Raw genomic sequence first — 21,572 nt, 5'->3', positions numbered from 1 at the left:
TTTATTTGGAAAATACATTTAATCCCTTTAAATTTGGGTGAAACCAAGTCTAGGAGTGTGAAAGAGGTGGAGGCTGGTGGCAGTGTGTAAGAAGATACTTCGCCAAACAGAAATTGAAATAAACTGGAGGAACACTGAATATCCTCATTAAGACTCGTATAGACATTTTTTTTCACTTTAGTGTCTTAAAACAATCTGGGAGAGAAAGTCTAACCCTGCCACTGAATCCCCCTCCCTCCCCCTCACCAGACTTGTTTAACGTACCACACAAAGATATTCCAATACAAAGAGAAAAAGGCATACATTGCTCTCTACAACCTTCTCTATAAGGATACATTAGAGCTGTATCACAGATTCCCACCGGTTCTGATAAACAAGGCAAGGCGTATATAGGCTGACCACAGCTAGACACTACATGGAGGTTAGAGAGGTGAGAGCGAACGGATGCGTCTCTCCGACGCGTCTGATATACTTGGCTAGAACGGGTTAGTCCAGGGATGGCGGACAGCAGAACAATGTCAGGAAAGACAAATCCTGCAGCAATTTCCCCGCATGTGAAGTTTTTAAAAACAGAGAAATATTAGTCAGAAAGTCATACTAATAACTACCATGTTAGTTGTGATGATCAGTATGAAAGGAGTGTTTTAAACTCACTACGGCAGCTTGTAAGGAGAGAAAAGGTCCATCGTTTTAGGCGATTAAGTGCAAAAAGAAACTTTTCTTTTTTTTTTTTTATAGATGAGCAAATAGTTGGAAACAGCAGTGTTCCCAGCAGCTTTTTTTAGATTAACTGGATTCATGCAGGAGAAGCCTGTTAACATGGATGTGAATCAACGTGTCTAAATCTGTTATACTGTGTGCATAAGGCCTGTAGTGTCAGGAAGAAACACCGATTCAGCCTGAAGCAAGACAATCGAGCAGAGGTTAGTAAAGAGAAACTACTGCACAGAGGCCTCGTGTAATACAATATCCATGCTCAGGCAGACATAAAGCACGGTTAACATATTTTTATATACAGTTTATACAGAGAACAGTCAAATCAACCCATCAAACAGAATGTATGAGCAAGTTCAGAGGCAGGATAGAAGTAAAAACCGAGACAAACACAAATCTTTAAAGATCTACAGCACCTCGACCGGTGATTGTAACCACGGAGTAATAAAAAAAAATAAAACTACAAATCCTCCAAGGTTAGGGCTGACCGTGTACAGAAGACAGCATGTGTGAATAAAAAAATAAACGTAAAAACAGTGTAATGATGTTTGTTTTTAAGGGCAGCGTTTTAAAGAGCTCACTAATCCAGCAAGCATTATAGGTGATACATTTTATGTAATAAGAAAAAGATGAAAGCGGCTGGGACCCCTGTGGTCATGGCTCCGCCCCCTCAGTCGCTCTAATACACGGGGCTGTTGCGGATCCCGCAGCACAACACCATGCTGAAGATCATCTCAAAGATCTGCAGGGTGAGACAAACAGGAGAATGTTAAGAGACAAGCAGGGAAGCGTGGGTCCCACTGATCTCTATTTATTCACTGGATTGCTGATTGCCTGAAAAAAGTGAAGCCACCGTCCTCCATGTTGGTACTCCCCACCACCACAGAGACACGCAGTAAAAATGCCTGCATGTGTCACATTTGGCTGCAAAAACAAGCAGTTTTCTGGCTGCAAAGAAGCTTTAAAAATATTGGAATCTGCGTTTTCTACCTCTACATGCAGTTTGGTGTTGGAAGCTCCTTCGTTTGTGTCCAACACTGCCCCCTAGAGTGTTGGACACAAACACTATGGTAAAAATGATCATTCCTACCCGAATACTTCAGGGGAAAAGCAGCATGGACCAGAAAATGCAGAGAAATGCAAACATTTTTTTACAGTTGCCTTTTGTATCTCTGCTTATTGCTGTATCTCTGCTTCTGTCTCCTTGAACCCCAGTCGGCCTCAGCAAATGGCAGCTCACACTGAGCCTGGTTCTGCTGGAGGTTTCTTCCTGTTAAAAGGGAGTTTTTCCTCTCCACTGTCACTACAAGCATGCTTAGTGTGAGGGATTGCATTCAAGTCAATGACTCGATGCAATCAACTGGTTTTCCGTAGATAGAAAACTTTGAATCAGTTTGACTGGATGATCTGGTGAACTGTACAGTACCTTGTGTTGTAAATTGGTGCTATAGAAATAACTGACACAGCTTGGGCTTGATGCAGCTTGGTCTGTGTTCTACTCACCCAATTTTCATGTCAATATTCAGAAACTAAAGGGTGTTGGCTTTCAAATAACGTATCACACGTAATTTTGGCTTAAAATTTGGTTATTTTCTTTTCCATTTGGGTAAGCAAAACAGGCGAGAATTTCCCGAAATGAGTTGGATATTAAGGTTATATTAAGGTTAAAGCAATGTCCTTTCAGTTCCTTCCTGCTAAATTTAGTTTAAGATAACTTCTAACACTGAGTCCACAGAGGATTGATTCTCCCCTAAAGCTGGGCACTATACACTGTACGATGTTTGCAATCGTTGCAGGCAGCTACAGCTCAAACTGTATGACGAAACCGCAGACTTTAAAACTTCACAGCTCACAAAAAAAAAAATAATAATCGTACAGTGTAAGCACGGCTTAATACATTATATTTATTCATTGCACACAGACTGATGCATTCAAATGTTTATTTAATTTAATTTTGATGATTTGAAGTGGCAACAAATGAAAATCCAAACTTCTGTGTGTCACAAAATTAGAATATTGTGTAAGGGTTTTACAGCCATGTAGCAGTACCTTTGCTGAATGGCTGGATATAGATCTTGTTCTTCTAGACCTCAGTAAGGGAAAGGGGGGGGGGCTCCATTTGTAAGGGTTATACTTGGGATCAAAAATGGGAACTTGCCCTATAAAGGGTTAAGTTTCAAAGGGAACCAAAGATGCCCGGGTAGCTTTGAGCAGGACTTTAAATCATCAAGACATTGAACAGGTTGCATCTAAAAGCAGCAGCAGGTTTCAACTGTTTTGCAAAGGTTTTAAGTGTCACTATTGAAAAAATAAAAAATAGTAATAATGTTGTCTGAAGATGATGCCATCTATGTCTCCAGTAGATGAACTCTGTTTTATTTTTTAAGGCTTTCAGTAACTGAAAAATGCGAGTTCTGCTCTGCGTCCGTCTTCATGCTCTTACCATAATGACAGCAACCACCAGCGCAACGATTCCCACCAGGTAAATCTTTTCCGAGAAGAGTTCATTAATTTTTTGGTGGCAGCTCTGCAAAAGAAAACAAGTAACAGAAGTTAGAATTAGACTCAGCCTAAATTAGCCTCTTTAAATGTTATTAAAGGCAGTAAAACATGGTTTCTCGTTAAGAGTTACAAGGCAGGGATAGAGAGAAAAGGGCGGAGCGATCCTCCAGTTTTTTTTCACTTTAACTTTTTGGAATGACTATGACCTGGATGACTGAGGCTATGTTCACACTGCAGCCTCTTCTCAAACCATCTATTTTTGACACAGAGGGGCGTGAAGGAAGCCATCTGTGTTAAGAAAGACAAACCAACCTTAAACAGAAGGGGTGGACCCAGATTTCAGCTTTCAAAAACTGACAGTGCTGCAATTGAGTTGATTCCTTCCTGCTTTTATCGCAACTCCAGAGCAGAAGACGTCGCCTATTCAGCCAGGCCAACAAATACGACTACAACTGTTATCCTTTCTCCATGGAGTCAAACTGGGATCAGATCCACCATCATTCTTCACAGGCATCTTCAGGGCCACCAATGTTCTCTCTTACACCACTTTAACAGGTTCTTCCTTAATGCTAAGTTCAGACTGCAAGCAGCAGAAGCAGCTGGTTTACATGCAAAGTCAATGGTTGACGCACATCAAGGCGCAGCAAAAGGTCCTGCAGCGCATCTGAGCAGCAGGAGCAGCGCGTCATAAGCTTCTGAGAAACTGACGTGCGTGACACACTTCAAAAGCAGCAGCTGCTGGAGTTGGAAAAATTTAACTTTTGCTGCTGGATGCGCCACATCAACCAATCAGAGAAGCTGATCTGGGAGCTGACAGGGAGACAGACACAGCACTGCTGATGCAGAGAGCTATGATCACTCCTCTGAAACAGTTTATTAACGTCTAAGTTAACTTCAAATGTTGAAACCTGTCGGCAAAGTATGTTCAATTTTATTATTCTGATACCCCTCAGTTTGGATTATGTATGTGGAAAACCAGCCACCGCTAACAGTAGCAGAAAACCGCGAAGAGGCTACTGGGCCAGATGCTACTTTTCAATTCAATTCAGTTTATTTCTATAGCGCCAATTCACAACACATTTGATCTCAAGGCACTTTACAGTTCCTCAGATCATACAGTCAGATTGATTCAAAGTTTTCTATCTAAAGCCCGGCGTACACTCTGCCATTTTCGGGAGAAAACCAAACATGTTTGACCGTCGTGGGCAAATCGCTCAGGGCGCACAAAAGGATTCTTCTTTTTCTTCTTCCTCTCAGATGTAAACACAGCAGCATGGCAGGGAAGCAATGAGTGAAATGCAGCTCCGTCTGCAAAATTGACAGACTGCAGCAGCCACGCCTGCTCAGCCACGTCCTTTTTCCAAATACGTCTCCCTGTCTTTCTAGGACCCTCAACACAAAATTGCAAATTGCCAAGGCAGCGCGGGTCACCATAATGAGATTAATATTCCTCTTCTACTGGTTTGGCTTCGGGATAGAGAGCTACAGAGCAGCTCCATCTCACCGCGGAGCTGAGTCCGACGTTGTTATTAGTTATCAGAGCGTCGGGCCAAACATGGTGAGCCGAGACTAAACCCTGCGGTTACTCATACAGTGTGAGCAGCTGGTGCCTGCAACGACTCAAAAAAATTGCACAGTGTACGCCGGGCTTTAGGAAAACCAGTTGATTGCATCGACTCATTGACACAAAGGCAATCCCTCACACTAAGCATGCTTGTAGCGACAGTGGAGAGGAAAAACTCCCTTTAACAGGAAGAAACCTCCAGCAGAACCAGACTCAGTGTGAGCGGCCATCTGGTGAGGCCGACTGGGGTTCAAGGAGATTTCCAGTGACAGCGCACTGCCGGTGTACAGGGGTCCGAGTGGCTCCGACAATAAAATAATATTTGAAGGCAGGATCGTAATCTGGATGAAAGTTTTCAGGTGGACTTTCTCACTTAAAAACATATTTAAACTACTTCTCACCCACTGATCACAGCAATATAGCTAAGGATAAGGTAGCTCTGCCCAACGCACATCAGACCTACTTTTTGCCGGGCGTCAGAACTAAACTAGTACAAGCATAAAAAATGAAGCAGCACGTGCGTTTTCGCTGCTTCTGCCGCTTGTGGTCTGAACGTAGCATAACACTGGATTTCTTTCTAGAACTCCTACAGAATTGCTGCTTTTCACCAAGCTAGAAAAAGGAAGTGCTGAATAGGGAAACATCACTTACAACTCCCATCCATTCGGATTTACAGACGTCCTGAAAGCCGACTTTAGATGTTATCACGGAGAAGAACGAGGTGGTCTTGTCCTTACCGCAGCACTGGAGCTGAAACATAAAAGCTTCACACAGTTAAAAGGTTTCCCCATCGCCGGACGTCCAAAGCAGCAACTTGACAGTAGATCCTACCGTCTCATGGAAGACCTTCAGCACTTGTGAAACAGGAGCCTTTTTGTTTTCAGTGTCAAAGGTTTTAGTGGTGGCCTCGTCATAGACGCTGTCATAGAAGTCCCTTATTTCCTTAGAAACCTGGAAAGGAATCAGAAAGGTTGTTCCTGAATAACATGAAAACTGCACAAAAAAAATTGAAATCTAAATATGTCGTTTTCTTATTAAATTGAGGAGGGAAGTGAGACACTTTGCCATTGAAATAAGAACATTTACATTTAAAATAGGAGAAAACATTTTTTCATAGCGATTAATAGATTACTAAATTAGTTTTAATAATTGATTAATCAAAATTAATCCAAATAATTGTTTCAGCCCTAGTATTAAGTAACCATGGGACATGTCAACAGAAAATGAAGGTCGCGCTTAAAACCGGGTTTGCTTCTTATTGAAGTGGCCCAAGATCACAGTTAAAGAAGCGTTTTATACAACTCCAGTCTGCCATATCATTACTGATATGGAGCCCGTCAGAGAGCAGACGTAGCTGAATGTAGCTCTCTCCTTCTGCAGAAGCCGCTAAAAAAAATCCCTCTTCTGTGTGGACTCGGTTTCTCTTTTATGAACCTACATTTTTTAACCTAACAATTACATCATAGATGTTTATAAACAAGGAGACATTACCCTTCGCTCTTAGATCAAGGACATTCTCATTCCATTCTCAAATCTTTGCCATGTGCAGAATGAAGATGATAGCTGTATATCCTGACAGAGGAACTGTCCTGATCAGATCAAGTACTGAGGAAAACATTGCTTCTGACATGCAGCTGTGATGATCTGCCCTGATAGCTTCACCTTAGTTGTTGATTTCACTCACCTGCCTGATTCTGCCCGTTTCCTAATTATCGCTCATCTTTTCCACCTTTATACTTTAAATTAAACTAATTTAAATACTGCTGATACATTAAGCACATTTTCTATTATATTCGAATACTGAGTGGAAATTATTATTTTTCCCAAGCCGCACTGGTCATCAAACGATCGGCCAATGAGGTCACAATCACCCGCAGATGTGAGTGACATCATGCGGTCATGCAACACATCATCTTTCACTTAAAGTAGATCTCTACATGACAGCCAGTTGTTATAATAGTTTTTTCTTTCAAGGTAAATGGTCTTTAATTAACTGTTTTAAACCAGAAATGTTTATTTTCAATTAAAACAGCAAAACCCACCAACCCAATCACCCTGATTAATACATACAAGAAAATATTTACTCTTTATATAATTTAATTTTAAATTACAATTTAAAATATTTAGAAATATATTTATATATATTTTTTAGATTTGCAAGATAAATATTTAATCTTTAATGAGGAGTAAAGCGTCATTCCAATTTTACGTCGAATTGGTGACATATTTCTGCCCAAAGTTTACCCATTGACTCTCGTTAAAAGTTGAACATGGTACATTATTTCTTTCAGTTTGTGATGCAATATTGGACCATGCAAAACCCATATTTGCCTTCACAAATGAAAAGAAAACCTGTACATGAAATTAAGTTTAGTTCTTATAATGTTTTTTGTTGTTGGCATTCATATAAATATACTGGTGTGATAACTTAGTATTCGTTTGATTGGTTTTCTATATACGTCTACTTTGAATTTATAGCGCCCCCTTGGAGAAAATTCCACCAGCCGCCACTGGGCCCCACCCTGGTGAATGTGGTTTGAAACCTCCACTGTGTTTTAATGTCATTTACCTTTGTATTTAATGCATGTATATATGAGGGAAGCACTGTGAGCCCTGATGGGGAACCCTGATTAACTCCTAATAAAACACTAATCTGCTGCTCTGTGGGTGTGAATACTTTTGGTCTTCCACTTACAGCTTCTCTGTTCATGTATCCCCAGATTCCACCGGCAACCTCACAGGCGAACAGGATGACCAGGCAGACGAAGAACTGCAGCAGAGGAAAACGAGAGAAGAGACACTTAGAGGAAATTCACCTTCCACTCCCCTTCACCCACAGAGTGAAGCTGAAACTCACCGTTCCCAGCAAACACTGGGACTCCTGGATGGCGCCGTAGCAGCCGAGGAAGCCGACCACCATCATCACGGCGCCGACTGCGATCAGAATGTGGACAGCTGGACAGACAGACAGACAGATGCAAACACTTAGACGTGAAGCTCAGTTCAACACAAAAGCAGCTCCACTGCAGTAACAGCTGATACCCTGCAGGGGGAGAAGTGGAGGTGTTTTTCAGTGGGAAAAGGTGAGTCATCCATGTCCATACGGCGGCGTCGTTTGGTTTATGAGGCTCTGAAAAATGCTCTGGATTCCAGTTTTTTCCCCCTCAGAGCCTCGCTGCTGACTTTCCCGTCTTTGTTCTGATCTGGGCTGAATTTATTCGACTCAGAGGATCAGAACGACGAGCAGAATGGAAAGAAGGACCTCTGCTTGGTATTCAGGTGGTGACTCCTTCCTTTAAATGCTGCAGACACTTTTAACCTCATTACACCTAAAAAAATTATTCAGCTTTTCTCTCCACATATCTGCAGTTTTTATCCCAGCTGAGACATTTATAGGCGCTTTGTGTCGCACAGCAGGAGACGTTTAATGAGAAAAGGAAAGATGGAGGATCAGTCTGACTAACGGAACAGAACCTTTGTTGTTTCACAGCAACCTTTTTCTAATCCGTCTGAGGAACAAAGAGGACGTTCTGTTATGTCATAGCATAGAGGTGTCCAAACTTTATCAGGCTGAAGGTCCTCTGGGGGCCATAACTTGGAGCCCATGGGCTGTTCCCTGTATCTTTCCACCAAACAGGGAACATTTGCTAGTGTCCAAAATTAAGTTCTTCCTTTAGGTTTTCTAAAACTAAATTTATAAATACGATCAAACTAGACTTAGATCAAAATCTGTAAATTTAACTTTAACAAAGCTTTTAAGATAAAGATGTTTATTTAAATCGTGCTAAAGAAGCTCATCATTTTATTAAATGATTTCATTATTATTCCTGCCTACTACAATCTTTACTTAAATGGAGTAGTTAATAATACCAGTAATGGAGCCAAAGACTCTTCCTAGAGGACCGGTGTTCTGTCAGATGAGCATATTCATAGTCCATGTCCGTTTATCACTTTAGTTTATCCCATTAGTTTTGTACAAAAAATAAGCTTTAAACTAACTCAACAGGCGTGTATCCCTTTAGTGCGACGGAGTATTAGGGCCAGGCTAGAGATTTTTATTCTTCAATTTTGAGAATAAAGGTGTAAAATTATAAAGTCGTAACTTTACAAGAATGTTGTCATAAAATCACGAGAATACATTTGTATTATTATGAGAATAAAGTAACAAAATTACAAGAATAAAGTCGTATTATTATGAGAATAAAGTCGTAACAGTAAGAGAATAAAGTCGTAAAATTACGAGAAACAAGTTGTATTTAATGACAATTCTTACAAGAAACGCTGTCTTCCCTAAAATGAGGGATGTGGAGCATCATGTGAAGTTATACTTTGGCTCAGGTTTGACATATAAGGAAATCTTTTAGCACCAGCATTTAAATTGGGCAGGATGTCAAAGTGGACTCAGGTTGCTGATTGGTGGAGCTGGTTGGCCATCATCTGCTGGTCAGAGCTCGAAGCTTTCTTTCTGAAACGGGTTGCTGTATGATGACTTTATTCTCGTTATTTTACAACTTTATTCTCAAAATAAAAAATAAAAAAAATCTCTAGCCTGGCCCTAATACTCGGTCATACTTTAGTCAAAAACCGATTGAATGACTTACTTTTTGGTGTTTTTTGAAGCGTATGGCGATTTGACCTTAAATAGTTTTTTTTGTTCATAACTAAATCGATACACGCCCGTTGAGGTAGATCAAAGTATATTTTTCGTACAAAACTTAAGGGATAACCGTAAATCTTACATTTTACATATGCGTAATGACTATTGGTATGCTGGTCTGACAGAACACCAGCTGCCAGGGCTATAGACGGTGTGATTTGTCCCGGATTTCTTCTCACGCTAATTCATCACATGAGGCATAAACCAGGCCAAACGATAATTATTTTTTGGTTTTAACTATATTTTCCAGTTTTCATGTCCGTAATGTTTAATGTTTTGCTGATAAAATAACCAATGAATGAATCTGCCGTCTGTCCTACGAGCTCAGCGCCATTTTTAGCCGCGCCACTCCCTCCGTCTGACGGTGGGAGGGCAGCGCCTCTCCTGCACCATTACTCCTGCCTGTCAGCTCTGATATAATTGAATTCTTGACCACTAACTGGTGCCACACTTACATCCCATCTCCCACATCCTCCTTACTCACTGAGCTGGACAAGTGCACGTGATTGAGAAGTCGATAAGTTTGCAAGTGCTCCGTCCATCTCTTCTACTGCTGCGGTGCGTACTGCCTTCATTTGGCATTCAGCCATCGTTTGGCTGTAATTTGCTTCTCATTCAGGCCTGGGCTCTTAAAACATCCGTCCGTTTAAATGCTCTTCCTCAGATTCTCCTCCATTATGCTCTTCGGGTGGAGCTATTTATCACACCCTCTGCATTAGGAGAACAAATGATCATCTCTGGCTGAAGCTACATTAGATTTAAGATTCAAAAGATACTTTTGAATAATTTGTAATTTTCCGATTTTCTTCTGAAATGGGCTCCTTAGATGTTTAAAAAGAGAGGATCCACATCTGTCTGCAGGTCTGCCTTCTCACGGCAACAGAGTAAAACAAAAGCCTGACGAGAGGAAATAAACCTCAACGTTCCGACTGCTTGGGAAAACAAAATGTACTCGGTTCATTATTACTCTGCTTTCCACTCTAATGTATATTTTCACAGCTAAAAGGTTGTTTCCTTTCCTTTTTGTTTTGGTACCGTTTGTTTCACATGTCTGTTATGTTCCTTACGGAACACTTCACTCTCAGTCTGCAGGTTTACTAGTGGTTCCTAGAATTTCTAAAAGTAGAATGGGAGGCAGATCTTTTAGTTATCAGGCTCCTCTCCTGTGGAACCAACTACCAGTTTTAGTCCGTGAGGCAGACACCCTGTCTACTTTTAAGGCTAGGCTTAAAACTTTCCTTTTTGATAAAGCTTATAGTTAGAGTGGCTCAGGTTATCCTGAGCTATCTCTATAGTTATGCTGCTATAGGTTTAGACTGCTGGAGGACATAGGGACCCCTTTTCATCATTCTTCTTCATTTTATCTCTATTCTTCCACTCTGCTGAATTTGTTACTTCCGTTTCTAATGTTTTGCTCTCTCTGCTTTTTCTCATAATGCTTCGCCTCTACTGTTCCCTTTTGGCTGCGACACAATCCTGGAGAGAAATATCAGCTGTGCTGCTGCCATCAAAACCCTTTTTTATAAATGTTGGAGCTTGGCCTGTTTTTCACTGTAGGCCTGTTTCTCTGACTGTGACTGGCTGGATGTGCTCTCTTTTATCCTCCTGACATGGGAGCTGGCTCGGAGCTCGTCTGCCTGGCTGTGTGTTTCCTGGACGAAGCTGCCTGTTGAGCTGGTTAAGAGTTGCCTTTTCTATCTCTGCTTCTGTCTCCTTGAACCCCAGTCGGCCTCAGCAGATGGCCGCTCAAACTGAGCCTGGTTCTGCTGGAGGTTTCTTCCTGTTAAAGGGAGTTTTTCCTCTCCACTGTCGCTACAAGCATGCTTAGTGTGAGGGATTGCCTTTGAGTCAATGAGTCGATGCAATCAGCTGGTTTTCCTTAGATAGAAAACTTTGAATCAGTCTGACTGGATGATGTGGTTGAACTGTAAAGTGCCTTGAGATGACATGTTGTGAATTGGAGCTATAGAAATAAACTGAATTGAATTGTGTGTTAAACAGGGGGATGACTGACGGTGATTAAATATAATCTGAATTTTTTTACATTTCGCTCTGTTTTAGGGAAAATATTCCACTAATATTTTTAAGCAGGACAATGCAGTTTTAGTCATTTTCATCATTTTAAAGTAGTAATATAATCTAAAAGGGACCCAAAATACTAAACAGCAACAATTTAATGTTGCAATATGAGAAATGTAAAAAGTATATTTAATTCTATCAGGTATCTCTTAATGTTTAAATGAATTCCTCCACCTTTCGTGTAGCAAAACAATTGCGGCTTTCCTTGGAACCGTTTCCCTTTCCATGTGACTGCGGCTCCTTATCTGGTCGAACAAGCCGGCCGTGTCACTTCACACTCTGTGAAAACTGTGAAAATGAGCATTCCTGAAGGACATTTACCACTTTACTCGCATACCTAAGTGTGTATTTTTAACTACCCTCTCAAAGTGTTTGCATCAAGCATCAGCTGTTTGCAGTCATGTGTCCTCCAGCACAGAGATAAACTTTAACCCTTCACCCTCCGGTCCCGCCTGGCAGCACCTGAGGCTCATGTATGTTTGAATACTTCTGGGCCTTTTTTCTCACTGAATGCAGTCATTATGAGTGTTAGCTTGGTAAAAGCTTTGTTCAGATATTTTTCAGGAAACAGAGGGTCACTCGTTTCATCATGGTTTCCTTTTTTCTGACTAGTCATAAATAACCTGGCAGAACCATCAGAAAGGAAATGCTCCTCCTGTCATTGTGTCTAGGAATCATTTCTATTATTTATCTTTTCATTTTGGCACCGGTGGCCTTTATTTTAAAGTCAGCTGACAGGATACAGGTTTAAGAGGGCGTGAAGCCTTTAAGGGTTTAACAGCACATCAAACCTGATTCTAATATGGTCAGGGGAAGATTTAGGAAATTTGTTTTTGTTCTAGGTTTTGTCCCTCTCTTCTTGTCCCTTTTCTTGTTGTTTTCCTCTATGTTTTGTACTCAGCTGGCCTTTCATGCAGTCTCAAAAGGAATGAAAGATTTTTTCCAAGCACTAAGCTCACTTAGCTGATTGTTCCTTCCCGTGTTTCATTGGATGAAATAATAGCTGCATGAATCATGACAGCAGACAAGAGAGAGGAGAGCAGGAGGTAGGGTTACCAATCTACTAGCTCTGGAGAGCAGAGTTCGCTGCTTTTAGATGTTGTCACCAAAGTCTCCAGTAGCAGAAAAAAGTCACTGTCAAGTCAAAGTCAAGTCTAGAAGCTTGAGGGGTCTGAAAAGTTGCCAAATATAGCAACAAAAGTTGGCAACACTGCTCTTTGCATCGTTTGTTTTCAATTGGTTTGCTGCTGTCTGTTTGGACCTTTCTGAACATGTGCAGCAAATAGACTGATTCAATATGGTGGACACTGAAGGGGGAGCTGAGACACACTTAATATCATAAGCGTTCTGATGGCATTTTAGTAAAAGTATTTTTATCAAAAACATAATTAATGCGCACAAATAAGGAATAATTGTATTAACCTTACATGTAAACAGAGTTTTATGGGGCCCCCAGGAACTTGGGGCCCTAGTAAATCCCTCCCTGAATACGGCCCTGTAAAAAATTGAAATGATGAGGTCAGTTCCAATAATTCCTACCGTTTTTTCTGTCTTTTCCTCACCAAGTGTGTTTCTGATGCTTACCGTCAGATGCAAACATCTACTGCAGTAACACTAAAGCCTTTCCACTTTGCATTCAATTTGCATGTTAAGTGTGAACCGAAGCACAACTGCAAAATGTGCAAAACGCGTCATTAAAACAACACTTCTGGTTAAAGTCCTTTGAGGTACAAACATTCACACAAAGAGACCAGCATTATGATGCATATATTTACCATGTGCTCTTAAGGGCTAATGCTAACAGATTCAGTGGCGTGTTCAGAAAATGAGAAGATAGAAGTCCTCTCCTCCTCATATGAATCTACTGTTGTGACATAAATAAAAGGTATTATCTAGGCTGTAGAAAACTGCTTTTAACGTTAGCATTTAACGAACCTTCAGCACCTAAATCAAACCAGGAAAGAGATGGTAGATCCAGAGAAAAGAAAAAGTATAAAAAAAGGAAAGCGCATGGTTCAGATCAAGGGGCAAAAGTAGCCTGACTCCTCCTGCTTGTTTATTGCTATCTGGAAAAACCTGGATGTATTTAACAGGTTTTATAAGCTAACAGGAAGGCTGTGATGCAGCAAAGCTCGGCAAACAGTAAACAGCCTTATTACAGCAGCTGGCCGCAAAACAGGCAACAGTCAAGTCTGGGATTGGTTTTTCTTCTGTTACACATTTCACATGAAACAAGTTTTATCAATACGTTCTTGAATTTTACATTCTGGTTCGAACTCGTTGGGGATTCAGAAAGTTTAATCAAATTTGAGTTAAGATCTTTACCCTTTAAATACAAGAACTACATATATTACAAATAGTAACTTCAGTTTGTTAACCAAACAAGCAGCACTTTTATTCCCAGGGAGCGCTAGACTGCGCTGCTGAAAGTGAACCAGGCGTGTTTGGTGTTTCGGAATAACAGAGCACTTTGTCATTGACTTCCTGTTAAAGACGAGGAAACATTCATCCTTACCCTGGGCCCTGCAGGAATGAGAACTCCTTTTTTTATCCCTATCAGTCCCTATTTTAGCTGTTATCTTTCTAACAGCGTCTCGTGGATGGGTCGTCCTGGGAAAAATTTCATTCTGTTCCGTACAATGACAAAAAAGCCATTCTGAGAATAATTTAACTACAGCCAAAAGCATTTTCACTCCACTGTTACCACATGATGCATGAACCAAACCAAGAAAAAAATAAACACGTGAAAATACTTGAAAACATCAAAAGTTCTGAGCATGGAATGAAAAATGATTAAAATCAGCTGTGACTAGTGACACAGCCTCCTAACCAATCAATGAGCCACAGTCCTATGAAATCTTTTCTTCAGTGCAACTTGGAACAGTTGGAACCACAAGAAGGTAGCCATTAAAAATAGTATCTGATCCATATAAAGGATACAAATGTTGTATGGATTCCCCCCCCCAAGAAAAATTAGCTAATCAACCCGTAGTGATTCACTCTGAGTTGGTACTAGTGGAAAAGGGGCAACAGAAACCTCCAAAACCACATAAGGAAAGCCATGGGTGAAGAAACCAACCAATCGCAGGACACAGGGCACTGGCCAATCAAAGGACACGGCGCACTGGCCAATCAGAGGACACTCGGCGCACTGGCCAATCAGAGGACACTCGGCGCACTGGCCAATCAGAGGACACTCGGCGCACTGGCCAATCAAAGGACACTCGGCGCACTGGCCAATCAAATGACACTCGGCGCACTGGCCAATCAAAGGACACTCGGCGCACTGGCCAATCAAAGGACACTCAGCGCACTGGCCAATCAAAGGACACGGCGTACTGGTTAATCAGAGGACACGGCGCACTGGCCAATCAGAGAAAACTTGGCACACTGGCCAATCAGAGGACACTCGGCGCACTGGCCAATCAGAGAAAACTTGGAACACTGGCCAATCAGAGGACACTTGGCACACTGGCCAATCAGAGAAAACTTGGCACACTGGCCAATCAGAGAAAACCTGGCACACTGGCCAATCAGAGGACACTCGGCACACTGGCCAATCAGAGGACAGGGCACAATGGCCAATCAGAGGACAGGGCACAATGGCCAATCAGAGGACACGGCGCACTGGCCAATCAGAGGACACGGCGCACTGGCCAATCAGAGGACACTCGGAGCAATGGCCAATCAGAGCACACTCGGCGCACTGGCCAATCAGAGCACACTTGGCGCACTGGCCAATCAGAGGACACGTCACACTAGCCAATCAGAGGACACGTCACACTAGCCAATCAGAGGACACTGCACACTGGCCAATCAGAGGATACTCGGCGCACTGGCCAATTAGAGGACACGGCGCACTGGCCAATCAGAGGACACGGTGCACTGGCCAATCAGAGGACACGGCACACTGGCCAATCAGAGGACACGGCACACTGGCCAATCAGAGGACACTCGGAGCAATGGCCAATCAGAGGACACGTCACACTGGCCAATGAGAGGACACGGCACAATGGCCAATCAGAGGATACTCGGCGCACTGGCCAATCAGAGGACACGGCGCACTGGCCAATCAGAGGATACTCGGCGCACTGGCCAATCAGAGGACACGGCGCACTGGCCAATCAGAGGATACTCGGCGCACTGGCCAATTAGAGGACACGGCACACTGGCCAATCAGAGGACACTCGGAGCAATGGCCAATCAGAGGAAACGTCACACTGGCCAATCAGAGGACACGTCACACTGGCCAATCAGAGGACACGGCGCACTGGCCAATCAGAGGACACGGCGCACTGGCCAATCAGAGGACACACGGCACACTGGCCAATCAGAGGACACGGCACACTTGTCAATCAGAGGACACGGCACACTTGTCAATCAGAGGACACGGCACACTTGTCAATCAGAGGACACAGCACACTGGCCAATAAGAGGACACTTGGCGCACCCCCTGTTGAAGGCCTCCAATCTAGGGTGTGGGTACAGATCTGTGCATGTGCATTTATTTTTAAGTAGAGAGGGCAGGTCTTTGAAAAAATTGGAGAAAATCCTCCACATTTAATTTCTTCCTTAATTACAAGTTTACACTGAACCGACACACAATTTTCCCCAAATAAGAAAAATGCATTATTAAATAGTCATAAGCTGGTATTTTACTAATACAATTATTCTGCAGTTGTATTTGAATCATGATAATTTGAGGAGAAAAGAAAATTAAATGGAGCTCATTCAGAATGTTTTTCAAACCCCCCCCCCTTTTTTTCTAAGGGTTCGATAAGAATTCAACTTGAGTGTCCAGCTGATGTGAACGTAACGTTAGCAACATTAGCGGTTAGCCATGGTCGGATAACCACTGTTTTCTGGTCTCTGACACAATAAGCGAAGAGTTACACAAAAACTATAAAAAAAAAAAAGCTCTGTATTGACGCTAAATCATTTGGCAACTTCAGATGACCTACTTTGTTGTATAATTATCTGCTAATGAATGTGGAAGGACAGACTGACAAAGTATTTGTTCATTAAACATGACAGGAAGCACCGCCGGCCAGCAGCTCAGGGACCTTACCTAACCTTATCAATTCAAATAAGAAAGCATTTTTGAATAGATTTTAATATAACAGCAACAGCCCACATTGCAGCACCATCACTTTATTTAATTGCTCCAAAAAAGCTACCCACAGCTAAAGTCCATTTCTCTACTGGCTCATCTCAGCATTACTGCTCCAAATTTGACTAATGAAGAGATATGATGGACTTCAGGTTATTAATTCAAATCCAGCAGTGGCTTTGTGTTTCAGCCCGATGGAAGCTGCGGTACACAGACTCTTACAGATCAGGCAATGCTATGGTGCCAGGATGAGGATACCGTCCTGTCCTCACTACCTCCGGCAGAGAAGACATTTTCCTTGGTCAAAGAGGGAGTCAACTAGTGCTGCAACTCTACAGTCAACTGGAAAATAAAGGATCAAAATGAAAGACAAGGACATAAAAAAAATGTATTTCACTTTAGGTCAGTGGTTCCCAAAGTGGGGGGCCCCCTAATGGTAGAAATGAACTGACTTAATGACCCATTTTGAGTTTTTTTATTTTTTTATAAATCAATGTTAATGGTAAATTCTCTTACGTAGTAAAATAAACTATTTTGGTGCTAAAATAATTATTGTTGCGCCGATGCCATTTTTTGGCCCCGACACCGATATCCGATACCTGGTTGTGCAGTATCGGCCGATACCGATACCACCTGTTTGAAATTGATATGCGTGTGTATATATATAAAGAACTGCATACTACTTGGATGTAAAATAATTGCCATCACGGCTTTGTCAAGCTGCTGCCTACCTTTGTGAAGCAGGAAAAAACAAACAAATACAAAGTGAATCCAGTAGAACATTTTATTGCCTACCTGGTATAGGTGACAATAGTTTAATAATCTTTTGGCTCTCAAATCGGTATCTGTGCCCTATTTGTTGATACTTGCCGATACTGATACCACCATTTTAGTGCTGGATCTGGGCCCCGCCCGATATTGGTATCCGTACAACACTAAAAATAATTGAACTTCAATGGTGGCAGTATTTTTTTTATCTTAAGGAGATCATGGTAGTTGTTTTATTGCAATTATTGATTATTAACTTACTGAGGTTGACATTTCTTTGTTGAAAAAGGTCGCAGTGGGGATTATTGGGTAAACCAAAGAGAGGCCCAACGAGAAATGTTTGGGAAACACAGCTTTATGTTATTTGGGGGAGGAGGAACATGGAGCCGCTGTGTTGGCGTGTTGCTGGCAGACTGATCACAGATGCAGACTGCAAATTGTTTTGTGTTATACAGGAAATACGATTAGATTGTCATGAAAAAGTTGATTTATTTCAGCAATTCCACTCAGAAATTGCAATTAGTGTAATATATTACACACAGAGTGATATATTTCAAGTGTTAATTAAAGGTATAGGGGAGAATTTTCATGATTTTTTTGATAGACCCGTCGTCTCCACTTGAAAAAAAAAAAAGCATGCACATCCTTGTACCCGCTCCTGAGACAGAACGCCTATTAAACGCGTGTGAGAGCGTGCACAAGCTCATTTCTCCTCATGCACGCTCTGTTTAAAAGTTGCTGTTTGCATTGTTTATACAAGCTTACTTTCCAAAAGAAGATTTGTAATTTTTCCACTGTGTCAGACTTACCACCGGTAAGTGAAAATGACCAGATTGACAATTGGGAGGACCAATTATTTTGAAGATCCACCCGGAAAAAGAACATCTAACACTATTACTTTAAGTTTACAGTTAAACTTTGTTGTTTCTCAGATTTCATTTTTTTCCAAATTGCTATTTTTTTCAGATGTTATTTTGGAAATTTTAGTCTTTTAAACTCTTTTTCATGTTTTTTTCATATTATTATTTCCAAAATTTGTCCATCCTTTTTAAAAAAAAATTATTTTCCAGATCACATTCTCTTCACTTCTAGGGGCGGGCTTTATTCTGGAGTGAGGAGCGAAGACGCATTTTTATTGGTCAATGTGTGTGTGAAGCATTTGTTTTGGGTGTGAAGTCAAATGTGATTGATTCAGTCTGTAAAACTCAAACTGAAAAAGAGCAACCCCCCCCAAAAAAATATATAAAAAAAAATAATGAAAATTACTATGATAAAATAAAATCAGAGAAAACAGCAAAGTTAACCTAAGTATCTTTTTGTACTAAAGAAGTTCTCTCATTTTACATGTCTGTTTAGTGTGATGTAAACAGGGACTCAGAGTGGCGGTCAGTGGGAGTGGGGCTCCAACCCAGGATTGTAAAAATTCAAAATTGTAAAAAAAAAAAAGACATACTTGTGCTGACAGATCGTCTATGATCCACTAAGGGTTATGCAACTCGTAACGACCTGCTGTTTCAGCTTCATTGTTGATGAAGAAACTGATGTAATTACGCAGAAAATGACCAAACAGGAAGTTGGTGATGAACTCTGAAGTGTGTCCCGTTTTTTAACCTTAGTTCCAGTTATCCAGAAGTTAAGCAAACGTTTGATTAGGAAACAGTTGCTTAGATCCGTCCTGCTGCTGGTTCCTCACAAAGCGCTCAGAGTCAGTTAGGAATGTATGCGTTTTATTGGTCGACAGGGGGGTCGTTAGGGGTTTTGTTTTAGTAGGGGGGGGGGGGCTTAGAGACAAAAGGAGAAAAGCAGATGGAGAAAATGAGAGGGGGGGGGACATAAGGCGACTTTAACAGTAACCACAACCAGACGGGATGTGAGGGAGAGCTCCAGCGCGATGAAACCAACAGAGGAAAGGAGGGAGGGGAGGGGCAAAGGGAGGAGGGGAGTGAGGAATTTTTTCCTATACTGATGAATTTTTTTCCTCCCCCCATCTTAGGAAAGAGGGGGAAGCTTTATGTAATGGTCAGGATGCAATCAGCGAAGGAAAAAAAAAAATCACAAAGTGGCTTTTAAAACCAACCACAGCTATGCTGCCTTAAAGAACAAACGGCCCTGCCTTTCAGGACCCCCCCCCCCTTCCTCTCTTCCTCGTCCTCCCGCCTGACGACGGAGACGCGAACAAACGACAGGGAGGCTGACGGCAAACGGATTCATGTGATCGGTGGCGTGCTGGCTGTTAGTACGGCTCACACCCAGCCGAAGATCAGGGTGAGACCCCCAGCTCAGACCTCCACAGAGGGGTCCTGGAAACACTCCTTAAACGTCAGGCTCCATGTTTGTCTCATCTCATCCCACAATGTCTCATTTGCCAGCAGCACATTTCTGTCGTTCTTCCTGACCACACATTTAGCCAAGGAGTCCCCCGCATCTGGGGGAGGGAGATGGTCACTGAGCCCCACGGTTCAGAAACGACTTAAGTAAGAGTTTTACTTTGTGAAAAAGTGCTGAGAAGTCAGCCGGTAATCTAAGGAGTAAAATGGGGGATGGGGTTCAGGAAAAATATCGTAAAAGTCCTTAAAACCTTAACTGGCTTGGTACTAAAGGCGTCAGAGGGCCAGGAAACCCCCCCAACCTGGGTGACTCAGGAGGAATAATATGTTTCCAATGTTTCGGCTGTTTTCCTCTATCCAACATTGTGCTCAGCTCTTCCTACTTGAGCCGTGAATCTTTGCCAGAGATCAGAGCTGCTACTTTCCTTCAACAAAAAAAGGAAATGCGATCTTCGCGTCCACTATAGACTTTGTATGCAAAGCTGAGGCCCCAGGGGTTTAAAAAGCCTTCAGTAAGAACCCGGCATTACATAATCAGTGAATATAGATAAGTATTGATTTGTTTTTCATTTTATCCATTATAATATTAATTTCAGTTTCTTTCTATAGCGCCAATTCACAACACACATCATCTCAAGGCACTTTACAGTTCACCAGATCATCCAGTCAGATTCATTTATAGTTCTATCTAAGGAAAACCAGCTGATTGCATCGACTCATTGACTGGAAGGCAATCCCTCAAACCAAGCATGCTTGTAGCGACAGTGGAGAGGAAAAACTCCCTTTAACAGGAAGAAACCTCCAGCAGAACCAGGCTCAGTGTGAGCGGCCATCTGCTGAGGCCGACTGGGGTTCAAGGAGACAAAAGCAGAGATTTAAAAGATAGGATAAAGAAGGACCAAAGGGAAAAAAAGCAAGTAGGAAAGTTGTAACTCTTCAAGTTTGCAACCCTTCTTCAAGTTGGCAACCCAACCACGAACCCGTCCGTAGAGGATCATCAATCGGAAAGGTGAAATAACTTTTTTTTTCACTTTTACCCGATGTATTCTAACATCCAGCTGCCATGCACGTGGGCATTTTCAGTTTCACTATAGCTCTGGTGAATTTCAATGGTGAAGTCCTCTGGAAATCTTCAATAATTGTTGTTGATTGCAGATGTGTCTAGTAGTTCCCATTGATTTTGCTTGTAAAGCGGGGAGAATGGCGCTAGGCTTACTGCACCGTGACATCACTGCCGGAAGATGGCAGGAGTGAGAATTGTTTTTATTTTTTACTGAATAATGCGTGAATAACACCGCAAACGTATTAGTTTTAGGTATAAATAATGATCCATTGGTTATTCTTTGCTGAACTGACTTTTCCTTTAAAGCGAATATTTAGCAGCGTTTGATAGAGGAGATGTGGCGTGAGGATGGAAGCAGACATGCAGACGGCATACGTACAGGTGTAGAAGGAGGTGGGGGGCTGAGTTCCATTTAGCTGAACCTCCATCAGGCTGCTGATCTGGTGATCATGTCTCAACCAAAGGGCCACGCCCAAGATCAAACCTCCAACGAGCTGCAAGAGAAAACACAGGAAGCTTAGTGACAAAGCGCCAACTGATGAAATGATGAATGAATAAACAACTTCAGTTCAGACAATCCAGGGAAATGAATAATAATAATTGAACTTTATTGATCTCACACTGGAGAAATACACTCTCTGCATCTAACCCATCCCTTTATATGTAATATTAAGGAGGGATTTTTATTCCACTACCTTTGGAAGATAACATGTTTTAAAACTGGAAATAAATATATAAATAAATAAAAATACATAAATAAAATCTGATAAAAAAAAAAATCATAAAAA

At 41.8% G+C, this 21,572-nt stretch overlaps 1 protein-coding gene across 1 annotated transcript in view; it reads right to left on the bottom strand.

Annotated features, from left to right (window-relative positions):
* Positions 1-21,572, bottom strand: part of LOC119773719 (CD81 antigen-like) — a 37,253-nt gene continuing 15,681 nt past the window's right edge. The window contains exons 2-8 of the mRNA XM_038270839.1: positions 21,164-21,278; positions 7,638-7,735; positions 7,476-7,550; positions 5,612-5,731; positions 5,432-5,530; positions 3,158-3,241; positions 1-1,456 (exon numbers count right to left, since the gene is read on the bottom strand). Of these exons, the coding sequence (XP_038126767.1) occupies positions 1,394-1,456; positions 3,158-3,241; positions 5,432-5,530; positions 5,612-5,731; positions 7,476-7,550; positions 7,638-7,735; positions 21,164-21,278 (654 nt within the window). The 3' untranslated portion in view covers positions 1-1,393. The remainder of the gene's footprint in view (positions 1,457-3,157; positions 3,242-5,431; positions 5,531-5,611; positions 5,732-7,475; positions 7,551-7,637; positions 7,736-21,163; positions 21,279-21,572) is intronic.

Source organism: Cyprinodon tularosa, unplaced genomic scaffold (assembly GCF_016077235.1).
Source record: "Cyprinodon tularosa strain WSP-4 unplaced genomic scaffold, ASM1607723v1 ctg78, whole genome shotgun sequence".
Taxonomy (NCBI): domain Eukaryota; kingdom Metazoa; phylum Chordata; class Actinopteri; order Cyprinodontiformes; family Cyprinodontidae; genus Cyprinodon; species Cyprinodon tularosa.
This window is presented reverse-complemented; position numbering and strand designations above follow the sequence as displayed.